This window comes from Papio anubis, chromosome 3, assembly GCF_008728515.1.
Source record: "Papio anubis isolate 15944 chromosome 3, Panubis1.0, whole genome shotgun sequence".
Lineage (NCBI taxonomy): Eukaryota > Metazoa > Chordata > Mammalia > Primates > Cercopithecidae > Papio > Papio anubis.
The window spans coordinates 85,998,387-86,013,008 of NC_044978.1; the positions used below are offsets into that span (position 1 = coordinate 85,998,387).

The 14,622-nt window shown below is 38.5% G+C and overlaps 1 protein-coding gene and 1 pseudogene across 16 annotated transcripts in view; one reads left to right on the forward strand and one right to left on the reverse strand.

Moving 5' to 3' along the window:
• The window catches only part of SLC9B2 (solute carrier family 9 member B2), a 60,874-nt gene that overhangs the window by 21,732 nt on the left and 24,520 nt on the right, over positions 1–14,622 (forward strand). For 9 of the 16 annotated variants that reach the window (XR_004182742.1, XM_031664378.1, XM_031664383.1 and 6 more), the window contains exons 4-8: positions 2,502–2,672; positions 9,173–9,315; positions 10,522–10,649; positions 12,002–12,177; positions 14,178–14,284. Coding sequence is in view for 15 of the 16 variants with exons in the window: in XM_031664378.1 (XP_031520238.1) it covers positions 2,502–2,672; positions 9,173–9,315; positions 10,522–10,649; positions 12,002–12,177; positions 14,178–14,284 (725 nt within the window). In the remaining variant the exon portion in view is untranslated. The remainder of the gene's footprint in view (positions 1–2,501; positions 2,673–9,172; positions 9,316–10,521; positions 10,650–12,001; positions 12,178–14,177; positions 14,285–14,622) is intronic. The other 7 variants (XM_031664382.1, XM_031664381.1, XM_031664379.1 and 4 more) reach the window with 1 other exon arrangement.
• Positions 12,660–12,828, reverse strand: LOC116274385 (annotated as a pseudogene).

Below are 14,622 nucleotides of genomic sequence, written 5' to 3' on the forward strand. Positions count from 1 at the left end.
TTAGCAACATGGAAAAAGAGAATGGGGAAGAGGAAATCTTTGAAGAAATAAAGGCTAAGAATTTTCCAGAACTGATTTTTTTAAAAAGCATGAATCTTAAGCAAAACAAAAGGAAGTCCCACCTAAACATATCATACTGAAAGGCAAACAAAAGAAAAAGTGAAGATGTTAAAAACAAGGAAAAAGAATTCCTTTAAAAAGCTGAAATTAGGTTCTTCAAAACCAGAAAACCAAGGAATAGTATTTTCAAAGAACGGAGAGACAATAACACTCAACCTAGAATTTAACATAAAACTGAGGTATACCTAGAAAAACTATCTTTTAAGAATGGGAATAGGCCGGGCGCAGTGGCTCAAGCCTGTAATCCCAGCACTTTGGGAGGCCGAGACCATACTGGCTAACACAGTGAAACCCCGTCTCTACTAAAAATACAAAAACTTAGCCGGGCGAGGTGGCAGGCGCCTGTAGTCCCAGCTACTCGGGAGGCTGAGGCAGGAGAATGGCGTAAACCCGGGAGGCGGAGCTTGCAGTGAGCTGAGATCTGGCCACTGCACTCCAGCCCGGGCGACAGAGCGAGACTCTGTCTCAAAAAAAAAAAAAAAAGAATGGGAATAAAGATAATTCCAGACAATGAAACTAAGAATTTACTACAACAGATCCTCCTGAGAAATACAGCATGCTGTGATACAGAGTGTTTCTGTATCATGAATTAGCTCATATGCAATGGTAAATAGGAGAATTGTGTTAGAGTGTATGGAATTTGCAGTTTTGTGTATAATTTTTCCTGGCCCATTAATATTTTGTATCGTCAAGCAATAGCAAGTGAAGGCAAAGTGAACTGGGGGAGAAAAAGACCAAATATATGCTTTCTTACAATTAAAGATAAAGCCTTCCCTGCATGAGGACCTTTTAAACGATGAAACCTCTGTGGAAGTGCTGACTTTTCATGCAATTAGTAGCTGGTTTAGGGGCTTCAAGGACTCAAACATTCTACAACATTAAGTTATCTAATAGAACACATGTGGATGAAGTGGCTGAGAGTATAAGCTGAGGTAAAGAAGCTGCCTACGCTTTTCCTTTTGTTGAAATTTATTGTATTGAGGCAGAGGGCTAAAATATGGATCAGATTTCGATGGAACTGCTCTGCTTAAAGAAAATACCCTCAAGAATTTCCATCACAGACCGCCTGTGTCAGACACAAATGTCAGTGTGTAGATTCATCTGTGCTAAGACTCTTACTAGGATTGTTTTGGTTTTTCTTAGTGCTTTGGTCACCAGTTTTGAGTGGTCTGCCCCAACTCTCTTTTTCCCATAAACTTTTCAATTTTTAGTGCACAGTTTTGTAAAACACAAGTTTTCAAACAAGGAAACATTTCTTTTCTTTTTTTTTTTTTTTTTTTTTTTTGACGCAGGGTATCGCCGTGTAATGCAGGCTGGAGTGCTGTGGTGCAATCGTAGCTCACTGCATCCTCGAACTGGGCTCAAGGGATCCTCCTGCCTCAGCTTCCCAAGTAGCTGAGATTACAGATGCCCACCACCATACCCAGCTAATTTTTATACTTTAGTAGAGACGAGGTCTCACTATGTTGCTCAGGCTGGTTTTGAACTTGGAGCTCGAGCAATCCTCCTGCCTTGACCTCCTAAAGTGATGGGACAGGCATAAACCACCATGCCTGGCCTATTTCACATTCTTATAGAAATTCTTTTCCTAAAGGAAATACTTTAGGCAGCAGGATAATTGTCCCAGATGAAAAATTTGAGGCTAGATGAGGTGGTTCACACCAGTAATCCCAGCACTTTGGGAGGCTGAGACAGGAGGATCACTTGAGCTCAAGACTTCAAGACCAGCCTGGGTAAAATGATGAAACCCTGTCTCCACTAAAAAAATTTAAAGAAATTAGCCAGGCATGGTGGCACACACCTGTAGTCCCAACTATGTGAGAGGTTGAGGCAGGAGGATCGTTTGAGCCTGGGAGGTTGAGGCTGTAGTGAGCCATGACTGTACCACTGCACTCCAGCCTGGGCTACAGTGGGAGACCCTGTTTCAAAACAAAAAGAAAAAAAAAAAGAAAAGTTTGAGATGCCATAATGAATGATGATTTCAGAAAAGGTACCTTTGTAGGTAATTCTAAACAAATATTGACTATAAAAAAAAAACAATAATGTCTAATTCAAGATAGAACTAAATAATATATATATTTTTAAATTATAGAGAAAAAAGTGAATGGTGAAAAAAGTCAAAATAATGGTTCCTTCTGGCAGTATAAAGGGAGATGGATGGGGAGGGGCACATAGGCAGATTCAAAAGTACTGTTAATATGCGATTTCTTAAGATGTTGGCAGTTACCCAGTTGTTCATCTTACTGATACTCTACAGATTAAACATGATTATAAATATTTGCATTTTCATTAGTATTTATTTTTACAAATTATTTTAGATTTTGTCAAAACCTCCATGTGACAACTTATTGATAGTAACTAGTATTCCTGGTTTATTTCAGTTACCATCATTGTTCTTCTGTGGGCTGTAGTTTGGTCAATTACTGGCAGTGAATGTCTTCCTGGAGGAAACCTATTTGGAATTATAATCCTATTCTATTGTGCCATCATTGGAGGTAAACTTTTGGGACTTATTAAGTTACCTACATTGCCTCCACTGCCTTCTCTTCTTGGTAAGTGCTAAATGTTTCCTGTTTTCTCCAGAGTAAACCATATTTTAAAAATAATAGTTTGGAAAGCTTTGGGAAATAAAGGAGTAAAATATTTCTGTATTTGCCATGCTGGAGCCAAAAGCCAATTGTTAAATTTTGAGGAGTTCTGTGATCCAGTTGTTAAACATGGCAGTTTAAAAAATTAAATTATCGTGGCCCAGGTGCTGTGGCTCACACCTGTAATCCCAGCACTTTGGGAGGCCAAGGTAGGCAGATTGCTTGAGCTTTGGAGTTTGAGACCAGCCAGGGCAAACATGGTGAAACCCTGTCTCTACAAAAAAATACAAAAATTAGCTGGGCATGGTGACGTGCACCTGTAGTCCCAACTACTCAGGAGGCTGAGGTGGGAGGATTGATTGAACCCAGGAGGTCGAGGCTGCCATGATTGCACCATTACACTCCAATCTGGGCAACAGAAAGAGACCTTGTCTCAAAAAAAAAAAAATATATATATATATATATGTGTGTGTGTGTGTGTGTGTGTGTGTGTGTCTGTGTCTGTGTGTGTATATATATATCTGTATATATATACACACTTAAAATTAAATAACTGACATTAAAAACAAGCATTCAGTGCTCAACCCTGAAGACTTCCTAATGTTTTACTCTATTTCCCCTCACCTATGCTCTTGAGATTATGGAAATACTACATAATGGTGTACCACTGCCACCTCTTCCCAACTCCAGTTACAGTGACATCATGTTGTAGCTTAAAATCGGCCATGGTAGAAATATCTGTAACAACAACAACAACAAAAAAATCAGGAAATGCTACAAATCAAGGTTTGTCAAAGTATAAGTCACTTATGTCATTGACAGAGTGAAGTTCTGACATGTATTTTTATTGTTTCATTTTCATCTTATTCATTAATATAAGCAAAAATATCAACCAGCATTCACGGTGACACTGCACTTGCTCATTCATGATATGTGACTTCTTTGCTGAATCAGATAGTATGCAACCATTTATTTGTAGTCTGATTCTGTCAAATCTTGGTAGAACTACAGCCATACTTTGTTATGGACACAGAATTTTGACAAACAGCAGTGAAAACATTCTGTGAGAATAAATTGGCTATATAGAATTTACAGTGAAGATGGCTGTATATTTGTAAAGTGTGTGCTGCACATCCTTTATATCAGTAAATTTTAATAATGTATGTGCCTATATAAAATGCATACTTTTTTGGCAAGCCACTTGTTAAGCATTTACCAGCACACCAGAGGGTATATTTAACATATAATATTGGCCGAGCATGATGGCTTATGCCTGTAATCCCAGCACTTTGGGAGGCCAAAGCGGGCAGATCACCTGAGGTCAGGAGTTCAAGACCAGCCTAGCCAACATGGTGAAACTCCATCTCTATTAAAATTTTAAAAAATTAGCTTGGCGTGGTGGCGGGTGCCTGTAACCTCAGCTACTTGGGAGGCTGAGGCAGGAGAATCACTTAAACCTGGGAGGTGGAGGTTGCAGTGAGCCAAGATCGTGCCACTACACTCTAGCCTGGGTGACAAGAGTGAGACTCCATCTCAAAAAATATAAAAATGAAATAAAATACCATGATTCTTAAAGACATAGCTGAAAATACTCTTCCAGAGGCAATGAGAACTGCCCAAACAAGACACATATACAAATTAGTCTTAAAACTAGATGTGATACCTTTAATGTGTCTTCAAAGAATTCTGCATTATAAAATTTGTTTACCACAGAGGCATTTTGTGTTCATTTCTAACAGATTTATCAATCGCCCAGTTTTAGTAAAAAACAACCTACCTTTCATACTTGCATATATATTTGCACACATTTCCGGAACAGTTTTTTTTTTTTTTTTTTTTTTTTTCTGTTAGCTGTATGAGTAAGAACAATCAGGATTCGCTAACATACACCAAAGTTATCTGCTTTTGAACTTGTGGTCAGTAGTTAAAGTTAAATATAAAAAGAAGTAGAATTATTTATCTCTTACTATGCCCCATTTCTCAGTGTATTTCTAATTTTAGGTAAAACTAAAGGTATTGCACTTAATTCATATTATTTCTCATAGGTGCTTTTTGTTCTCTAATGTTATTAATTGAATTATTGTTAAAATGAATTGTTTCTAAATATGCCTATATGCTAGGATAAAGGGTTGGCAGACTACTTCTCTTTATAAATTAAGATTAATTGGAGCCCACTCACGTATATTTGTTTGCATATTGTCTATGTCTGCTTCGCATTATACTGGCAGAGTTGTGAAGTTCTAACAGAGACTTTATGGCCCACAAAGCCTAAGATATTCATTGGCCCTTTACAGAACATTTTTGCTGACCCTTGTATCAAAATTAGTGACTCTCAAACTTCACTGTACAGAGGATGACCTTGGAATTTGTTAAAATACAAATTCTAATTAAGTAGGTCTTCATGGCCTGAGATTCTGCATTTCTAAGCTCTAAGATCACATTTTATGTAGCAAGATCATTCATTCTAGAACTTGGCTGCTCATAAGAATCTCTCGTTCGTTGTTTTGTTCTGTTTTGTTTTTGAGGCAGGGTCTCATTTGCCCAAGGTGGAGCGCAGTTGCACAATCATGGCTCACTGCATCCTCAACCTCCTGGGCCCAAACAATCTTCGTGCCTCAGCCTACCCAGTAGCTGGGACTACAGGCACATGCCCCTACATATTTTTGGTTTTTGTAGAGATGGGGTCTCACTTTGTTGCTCAGCAGGTCTTGAACTCCTGGGCTCAAGCAATTCTCGTATCTTGGCCTCCTAAAGTGCTAGGATTACAGGTGTGAGCCACCATGCCAGGCCAGGAATCACCTGTCTTTAAAAAGCTGATGCTTTGAGAGGTCGAGGCAGGTGGATCATAAGGTCAGGAGATCAAGACTATCCTGCCCAACATGGTGAAACCCCGTCTCTACTAAAAATACAAAAAATTAGCCAGGCATGGTTGGCATACACCTGTAGCCCCAGCTACTCAAGGGGCTGAGGCAGGAGAATCGCTTGAACCCAGAAGGCAGAGGTTGCAGTGAGCTGAAATTGCGCCACTGCGCTCCAGCCTGGCGACAGAGCGAGACTCCTTCTCAAAAAGTAAAAATATAAAAAAAAAAATTAAAACTGATGCCTAGATCTTACCCCAGAGATTCTGAATTAATTGAAATGGAATATGGTATGGCCTGGACATCAGAAGTTTTAAAAAGCCCTCCAGATAATTCTAATATGCAACCTATGTTGAAGACTGTTGTTCTAGACACATGAAAATGCCCATTACACCCCGTTTGTCTTTTTTTCACTCCATGCCTATTGCAAAAACAAAATATACCATGTTGCAAAAAGATGGAAAGTATTGGGATTTGTGGTAAAATGAAATCTCCTAAGGTAACTGAAATCATTCTCAAAAATTACATACATATTTCAACATTCTTTTTTATAGTTGTATACTTGCATGGAGGAAGACAGTTTACTGCTTCTTATTATATTAAGGCCAGTATCCAAAACTGAAGCATTATCTGAATCCATAAAGGAAACTTATTAAGACAAAATATATGTGATGGTTGCCTGTTCTATATTTTTAAGAATTTAATTGAAGTGATTGCCAGGGACGCAAGTATGAGTGAGCATTTTTGATTCCTGAAATGAATTTGAAAACGGCTTCCCTTTGGAAGAGAAGGCAAATCATTATTGAAAAAATTTCCATAACACAAATTATAAAAAAAACAACTTGGGAGTAGATGAAATGAGATTAGCCATATGTTGATAATTTTCCTAATACAAAATTTTAAGAGAACAACACTCCTATATCCAGGAAGACGTTCTTTCCTCCATGACCAAGGGAGGCACTAGAGGCATGAGTAGGGACACGTGCCAAATCAAAATCAGGTGGTCACATTACACCAACCAGACCACTAGCAAAGGAAACAGTGTCCCAGGGAAGCTGTTCTCACGTTCATTTCAGGAATGAAAAATGCTCTTTCAGTCCAGGAGAGAGCAGTGGCTCATACCTGTAATCCCGGCACCTTAGGAGTCGTAAGGTGGGTGAATTGTTTGAGCCCAGGAGTTTGAGACCAACCTGGGCAACATGTCAAGACCCTGTCTCAAAAAAAAAAAAAAAAAATTGCTCCCTCATATCCCCCAAAACAAAAAACCTCTTAACGTAGTTTTGAGTTCTTCTTAGGATACTCCATTTTATTTCAGGTCATTGAATGCCATAATTAATTTAGGAGTGGTTTGGACACATATTTTAAATTTCATTAAAGAGCTATTGTCATGATAATGGAATGTAAGCATTAGTGCAGTATTTTTGGCTGGTAAATCATCAATATGTATAAAAATTATATACACCTATACCATAGGGCCTAACATTTCCACTGCTAGGAATTATAATATGAATATAGTTAATGCAAACCTACAAATATATATGCTCCATATGGACAAGGACCACATTAGTCTAGCTCAGGGGTCCCCAAGCCCCGGGCCATGGCAGGAGGTGAGCAATCATTACTGCCTGAGCTCTGCCTCCTGTCAGATCAGCAGCGACATTAGATTCTCATAGGAGCATGAGTTCTGTTGGGAACTGCACATGCAAGGAATCTAGGTTGTGTGCTCCTTATGAGAATCTAATTAATGCCTGATGATCTGAGGTGGGAAGCTTCATCCCGAAACCATTCCCCCTGCCATCCATGGAAAAACCGTCTTCCACGACACCGGTCCCTGGTGCCAAAAAGGCTGGGGACTGCTGGTCTAGCTCACCTCTTTGTTACTAGGATCTTATACAGGGCTAGCATGTAGCAGGCACTTAAATACTTGACAAATGAATTGTGCTCATTTCAGCACTGTTTATAATGAGAAACCTGAAAAATGTCTTAAAATCTATTATTAGTGGTCCAAAAATTATGGAACTTCCAAACAGTGAGATACTATTCCAGCTATTAAAAGGGAATAAAGCAAATATATATGTGCTTCAGTGGGAAAATGTCCAGGATATATTATTAAATGGGAAAAAACCCAAGCCGTACAGCAGTGTATCAGTGTCCTATTTGTGTCCAGCACAAAAGAGCTTATACACACAGAAATATGCTTGAATAGGTACAGAAACTTTCTGGAAGGGCACAGAAGATCCTCAACAGTGAAAGCCGTTCAGGAATGAAGATGGAAAGTTGCAGCTGGGGCACAATATATACTTGTCACTTTACATTTTTGTCAGCAATGTCTTAATTTTGCCATGTGCATATATAACTCATCATTACTTCTTCCAAAAGCCAAGCCTGTTGATACTGTTGCCCAATAAACATTCCAGAAAGACCATCGCCACAGCATTCAGAACTTAGAGCCTTTCCCGTAGATAAATGGCAGTGATGAGAGACACCTGGAGTGATGCTTTCATGTGCAGCAGGTTGTCTCTCTTCTCCCATCTTGCATCACAAAATATCCTAACTTCAGTAAATTTATTTAGTTGTTTGAAGTATGGTGCTTATAGGGATGAGGTGAGAAGAGGGCACTGCTGGAGAAGCATGGAGGGAAGAGGCTCACAGTCTCTCACAGAAACCTTTCCCTTTGTGTGGGCATGTGATATCAATGAAGGCAGAATTCCCTCACTCACTACCCAGCTTTGTCAGTTACACTCAACTTCTTGCAGTTTCCAGAATGAGTCACTTTTTCTTTTACCTTTGAATAAACTACTGTCTTTTCCAGAAACTTCTCAACTCCCCCAGCCATTTCTTCATCCTCTTTCCCCTTCTCTAAATCCCCCTTCCTGCCTCAGCTCATGTAACATCCCCCTCATGCTTTCATAAAATTGGTATTGTCCGTTTGTCTTGTTCCCTAGAGGCTGAAAGCTTGTTGAAAAGTAGTTCATTATTATATGCGTGATGCATACTCTAGCGTCTAAACTACTGAAGGCATTCAGTAGAGTTGAATGACTGAGTGAAAGAAGAGTCACCGGCTGACATGACAGGGCAATGTTCATTTCATCATAATTGACATCTAAAACCTTCGCAAAGTAGATTATGTGTCTCTTATGAAATTATCTAATCTGAAGGTAAAATAGAATCCATATAGGTATTTATTGATATTTCAAGTAATCTGACATAGCAAATAATTTCAGGGACTGTTTGCTGTTTGCACGCAAAGGACTGACTGAGCTGGCATTGTGTTAAAACATTTTATATGTAGAATTTGATCATACTCTCTATCCAAATGCTGCATCTTGTCTCCCTTTTAAGTTCAGTTATTTTAGGAATATTAATTATTATAAATTATATTTTTATGTGCACATTATTTTCTTAGCTGCTTTAATTATACTAATTTTTTAATTAAAAGCTTAACTTAATTTCTTCCAAGTTAAACTAAAAGTTTAACTTCATTTCTTCTAAGCATGAGCGAAGTGGTTCCTGGGATTATATAGTAGTCTCTATAAAATTAAAGTTAACTAAAAATATTTTCTGTATTTGAAAACTAACTAGACATGTTTGATTTCTTCATTCAAGGCATGCTGCTTGCAGGGTTTCTCATCAGAAATATCCCAGTCGTCAACGATAATGTACAGATCAAGCACAAGTGGTCTTCCTCTTTGAGAAGCATAGCCCTGTCTATCATCCTGGTTCGTGCTGGCCTTGGTCTGGATTCAAAGGTATGATGTGTAAATTTCTCATTATTAAATAGGAATTTTGTTTCTTCAATACTTCAAGTATCTAATAGAATCGCTAAGCATTAGGAAATGGATGTGGACACTTTGCATGACATTCTTGAGAATAGAATAGAATTTATTTCATGGAGGATTGTTTTGCAAGTAGGACCTTGTGCTTTGCAATAACTCAAAAGATGGTCTCATTTTCTTCCTTTTTTTTTTTTGAGACGGAGTCTCACTCCGTCACCCAGGCTGGAGTACAGTGGCTTAATCTCAGCTCACTGCAACCTCCGCCTCCCAGGTTCAAGTGATTCTCCTGCCTCAGCCTCCCAAACAGGTGGGATTACGGACATGCACTACCACATCCGGCTAATTTTTGTATTTTTAGTAGAGACGGGGTTTTGCCACATTGGCCAGGCTGGTCTCGAACTCCTGACCTCAGGTGATCCGCCTGCCTCCACCTCCCAAAATGCTGGGATTACAGGCGTGAGCCACTGCGCCTGGCCGATCTCATTCTCTTTCTTGGGGAAAGGTAGAGTCTGTCTATGGGGCCAGCACCAAGAATAAAGGCCCCACTTTTCTCTGACATAGATATAGACCATGGTTATAAATAATGCTCATAGTGGAGAAAATAACATATTTTTGGTTTGCGAAGCCCTATGCAAGTGTTCAGGGCTAACTATACTAGCTCAGGAAACTGCCTAATATATAGAATGAGTCTCAAGTATGCCTTTCTAATGCTTTTTTTTTTTCATGTGTGTTTTTTAGTACAGGAATGAATTTTCTTGGGGTATTAGGCTCTTCACTTTAGTCTCATTCTGGAACCACAGATTATAAATAAAAATAATGTGAAATTAGCTAGAGATTATGAACACAGATGCTGAAAGCAGCCTGCCTGGGTTCAAACCTGACCCCATCACTCACTAGTTTCATGATCTTGGGCGGATGACTTTAGCCTGTGTCTTTTCAGATGAGGACATCTAAAAAAATGGGGATAATAGTATTACCTATCTTAAAAGGTTGCAGTGAGGACTAAATAAGCTGTCTGTAAACACTTGGAGTACTAAAATGTTTGTTAAATACAACTCATTACCTTGAAAACTCATGATGACCCAGACATTGCCCATATACTGAAGAGAAAGCGTTGAAGGTCATCTTCTCTGCACATCTTCAGAGGATTATATTAGGATGTCTGCTTTTCTGTTTCAGGCCCTGAAGAAGTTAAAGGGCGTTTGTGTAAGACTGTCCATGGGTCCCTGTATTGTGGAGGCGTGTACATCTGCTCTTCTGGCCCATTACCTGCTGGGTTTACCATGGCAATGGGGATTTATACTGGGGTAATGATTGTTTCTTTGTCATGGAAAATATGTAGGGACATTTAGGGCTTTCTCTGATTCCATACAAGAGAATGCATAATAGAATTTTCTTATAGATATCAGAAAATGCAACATAGATGTTACAGCATAATCTAAATATTCTAACTTCAGAATTTTCCACAGGTAACCTAATCAGTTCACAACAGGCTTTACTCTTGCACTCTAGAGACATAGGTTAAAATGTTATAAGCATGACATATTTGCTTGATAATTGATTAAGGCAAATTAAAAATAGGCAAAAGAACACTAAGAGTTCTGTACCTAAGGAGGGGCCAGAAGTTTATATGTTAGTAGGCGCTAACTCGTATAGTTAACTCCTACTATTCAAACTGTTGAAGAAATCGTGGTCTTTTGCCTACACCTCATTCAATGCCTGTTAAAAGAGATACCGGATTCCACCTAAAGTCTGCACAAAGGATGAAAAACACAGCAGCAGTGATCAACAGCTACTATTGTTTTCCTCCTGTCATCAGACTATTATGACTTGGCAGTTCTGCCGTCTCTTCCTTCCACTGTCAGTTCTTCCAACGGTTAAGAGCCACACAAAGTAAATAAATAAGAAAGGACTTAGTAAGAATTTAGTGCTAATAAGTAGGCAAGAAGTAAGAAATTCTCCTCATGGTTAAGACTCTGGAACTCTCCTCTCTGGATTCAAATCCCAGCCTTGTGATTTTCCAGTGTGTGATCTTTAACAAGTATTTAATCTCTCTGTGCCTCAGTTTCCTCAATTATAAAATTAAAATAGATTGCATCTATCTTATAGGGTTGTTGTGAGGATTAAATTAGCCAATACGTGTAAAGTCCTCAAAATGTTATTTGGTACATAGTAAGTACTGTAAAATGCTTTCAGCTGTTACCACTGCTGTGGTTACTGGTATCAATGTGACCGTCATATCGTTTTCTTCTAATATGTTGCCTTATTTGACATAGCAAGCCCTGATAGAAGGCCCAGCATCACTGGGTTCCAAATCAGAAAGTCCATGCATTGCTTTTCAAACCTCATAACATGAATTTTTTGTTTAAAAAAAGCCAGCATCCTGGGGCCTACCCTCATTAGGCCTTCTATACCACTAGTAAGTATATATTTTTAGGCAACCTATGTAGTCTGAAGCAGGTTGTCTATGGCTACATTTTAAAAAACAGTGTTCTGTAGAAGTTTTACACATACATGTTTTTCTGGATTCATGCTTCTCTGCCATTTGAAAGACTATAGTTGTCCAAAGTATAACCCATAAAAAAATGGAGGGTATTACAATTTCAAAATAGTAATAAGTAAGATGTTATCATAAATATTTAAAGTGCTGTCTGCCTAGTTTTGTTTTAGGTGCTGTATCTCCAGCTGTCGTGGTGCCTTCAATGCTCCTTCTGCAGGGAGGAGGCTATGGTGTTGAGAAGGGTGTCCCGACCTTGCTCATGGCAGCTGGCAGCTTTGATGACATTCTGGCCATCACTGGCTTCAACACATGCTTGGGCATAGCCTTTTCCACAGGTAACCTAATCAGTTCACAACAGGCTTTACTCTTGCACTCTAGAGACGTAGGTTAAAATGTTATAAGCATGACATATTTGCTTGATAATTGATTAAGGCAAATTAAAAATAGGCAAAAGAACACTAAGAGTTCTGCACCTAAGGAGGGGCCAGAAGCTAGCTATCTTTACTCTCTTCCTCCCTCTAGATAGAGACTGCTCAAGTAGCATGCAGTAGGTGCAGTACGGGGGGCAGGGGCGGGGTGGGGGGGCGGGGGTACAAGGTAGAAAAATTTAAAGAACAGTTTCTGCTTGAAGTGATCCAGGAACGTTCAGGCTTCACACAAAAGATGTGTGGAGACTTCACACAAAAGATGAGTAGGTTTTTCGAGGAGCACAAATGACAGAGAGCAGTCCAAGTGAAAGGAACAGCATGCCTTTAAAATAAGTACAATTTCTCTTCTCTCCTCTTCAGCTTTTTATGGTAATAACAGCAATGATTTTAATGGATGTCCTATTAATATTTAGTAAGTGTCTGAAATTGAGGCATTTTGTTTCAAGTATAATAAAAGAGGAACTTAAGTTATTTTTTCTCCCACTGTTGTTCAACACCTATATTAAACTGATGTGAACGGATACTACACTTGATCTTAGCCAAAAGGCCAAAAGCAGTTCAACACTTATTATCCTGTGGTACAGCACAAATTTAAGTTCATTTCTTAATCTTATGTTCAAAATTGGGAAATAAAATTTGCAACATTATATGATTGACAAAGTATAATTGTAATCTAAGTTTAGCTTCAGATTCTGTAGTGGGAACACATCTTCTTGGCAGGTTATACATTCTTGTTATCTCCCTATAGTTATCTTCCCATTCTATGATTGTGTATGATTTATACCTATTACCTAGAATCCCACCCTTTCTCATTGCTCCGGAGCCTGCCTTCCATTCATTCCCTGGTAAATTGATTTTCTCAAAACATTGTTTTCATTACATTTCTTTCTTGTTCAAGAACCCTTGAGGATGCGGATGCTCTGTTACCTATTAAGTCAAACTCATACTCCTATTTTTAATGCTACTACACATATCCAAATTTATGTTCTTACCGCTTTCCTGGTATACACCTTTAAAACAATTTTTCTCAGCCTTAGCATCACACTAGAATTACCTGGGCAGTTTTTAAAAATACTCTTATGTAGGTCCTATCTTAGACCAATTAAATCAGAACCTTTGGGAGTGGAAACCAGTGCAGCTTGGATTAGGAACCACAGCTTTAGAGCAACAGAGTTTGCATTAGAATCATGGTGATGGGAGGAGAAAGGACAGAGGCAGTCAGGTTTTCATAAGCTACAGCTCAAAGAACCTTCCTAGTTGACTCTGCTGTGTTTCCTCTCCCCGCCCCTCCCCCCCACCCCACCAACTAAGTGTGGTCCTTAGACCTTTTGGATCTGAGCCCTGCCAGACTTACTGAATCAGATTTTTAGGGGTGGGGCCCAAGACATTTTTTTTAACACCTCAATATACCAGAGACTAAAGCTAATTAGCTACTTTCTACACATTCATAGTAAATTATTACCACAATAGCTTAAGCATAATGCTGCTATCACAGCTAGATGCTTTTAACAGTCATAGCATTACCTGGTAGAAAGCTATCCTTACTTCAGAGGTAATTTTATTTAGATAAGAAGGATGATTGCCATAATAACAACAGACCACAGAAACTAGTTAGTACATTTTTTCTTAGGACAGTCTGTGAAGAAGAGCTTAATGTGTGGAGAAGCTTTAATATAATTTTCTGCACAATGTGCTAACAAAAAAATTTTTTTAATTAAAGTTTCCTAAATCCTATATGCTATGGGGGAAAATGTAGGTTCTACTTACATGTTTAAGAATATGGAAAGCAGAAACTGTCTTTAAAATTTTTCTTCTTTGTAATTAGAGGCTTTATGTTGATGATTGTGGAATAAAACTTGTATTTGTTGGATTTAGAGCTCTTAAGTTTTTTTAAATGTATTTTTCAGGCTCCACTGTCTTTAACGTCCTCAGGGGAGTTTTGGAGGTGGTAATTGGTGTGGCAACTGGATCTGTTCTTGGATTTTTCATTCAGTACTTTCCAAGCCGTGACCAGGTGAAAAAATAATATGTGGGAAAGTTGTGCTCTTAAATATCATTGGGAAAACATTCTAGAACACTTCCTTCAAAGACAGATGTGAAGGGCATGTTTGTGCAAGTGGTCCCTCATTTTAAAATTGCTTAGTGCCATCCATGAGATTTATGAAGTGGGCTCAATACGGAAGATTTTAATGCAGTCCTGTAATGGGTTTCTATTTTATATTCTGTACATTTCAAATTTCATTGTAAAACAAATATCAGTTCCAAAGTAATAGGATATGCAAGTTTTTTAAATGTTCATAATACTCAACTAAACCCAGATGTGTAGTAGCTTTTTTGTACCCTTTTTTAGTA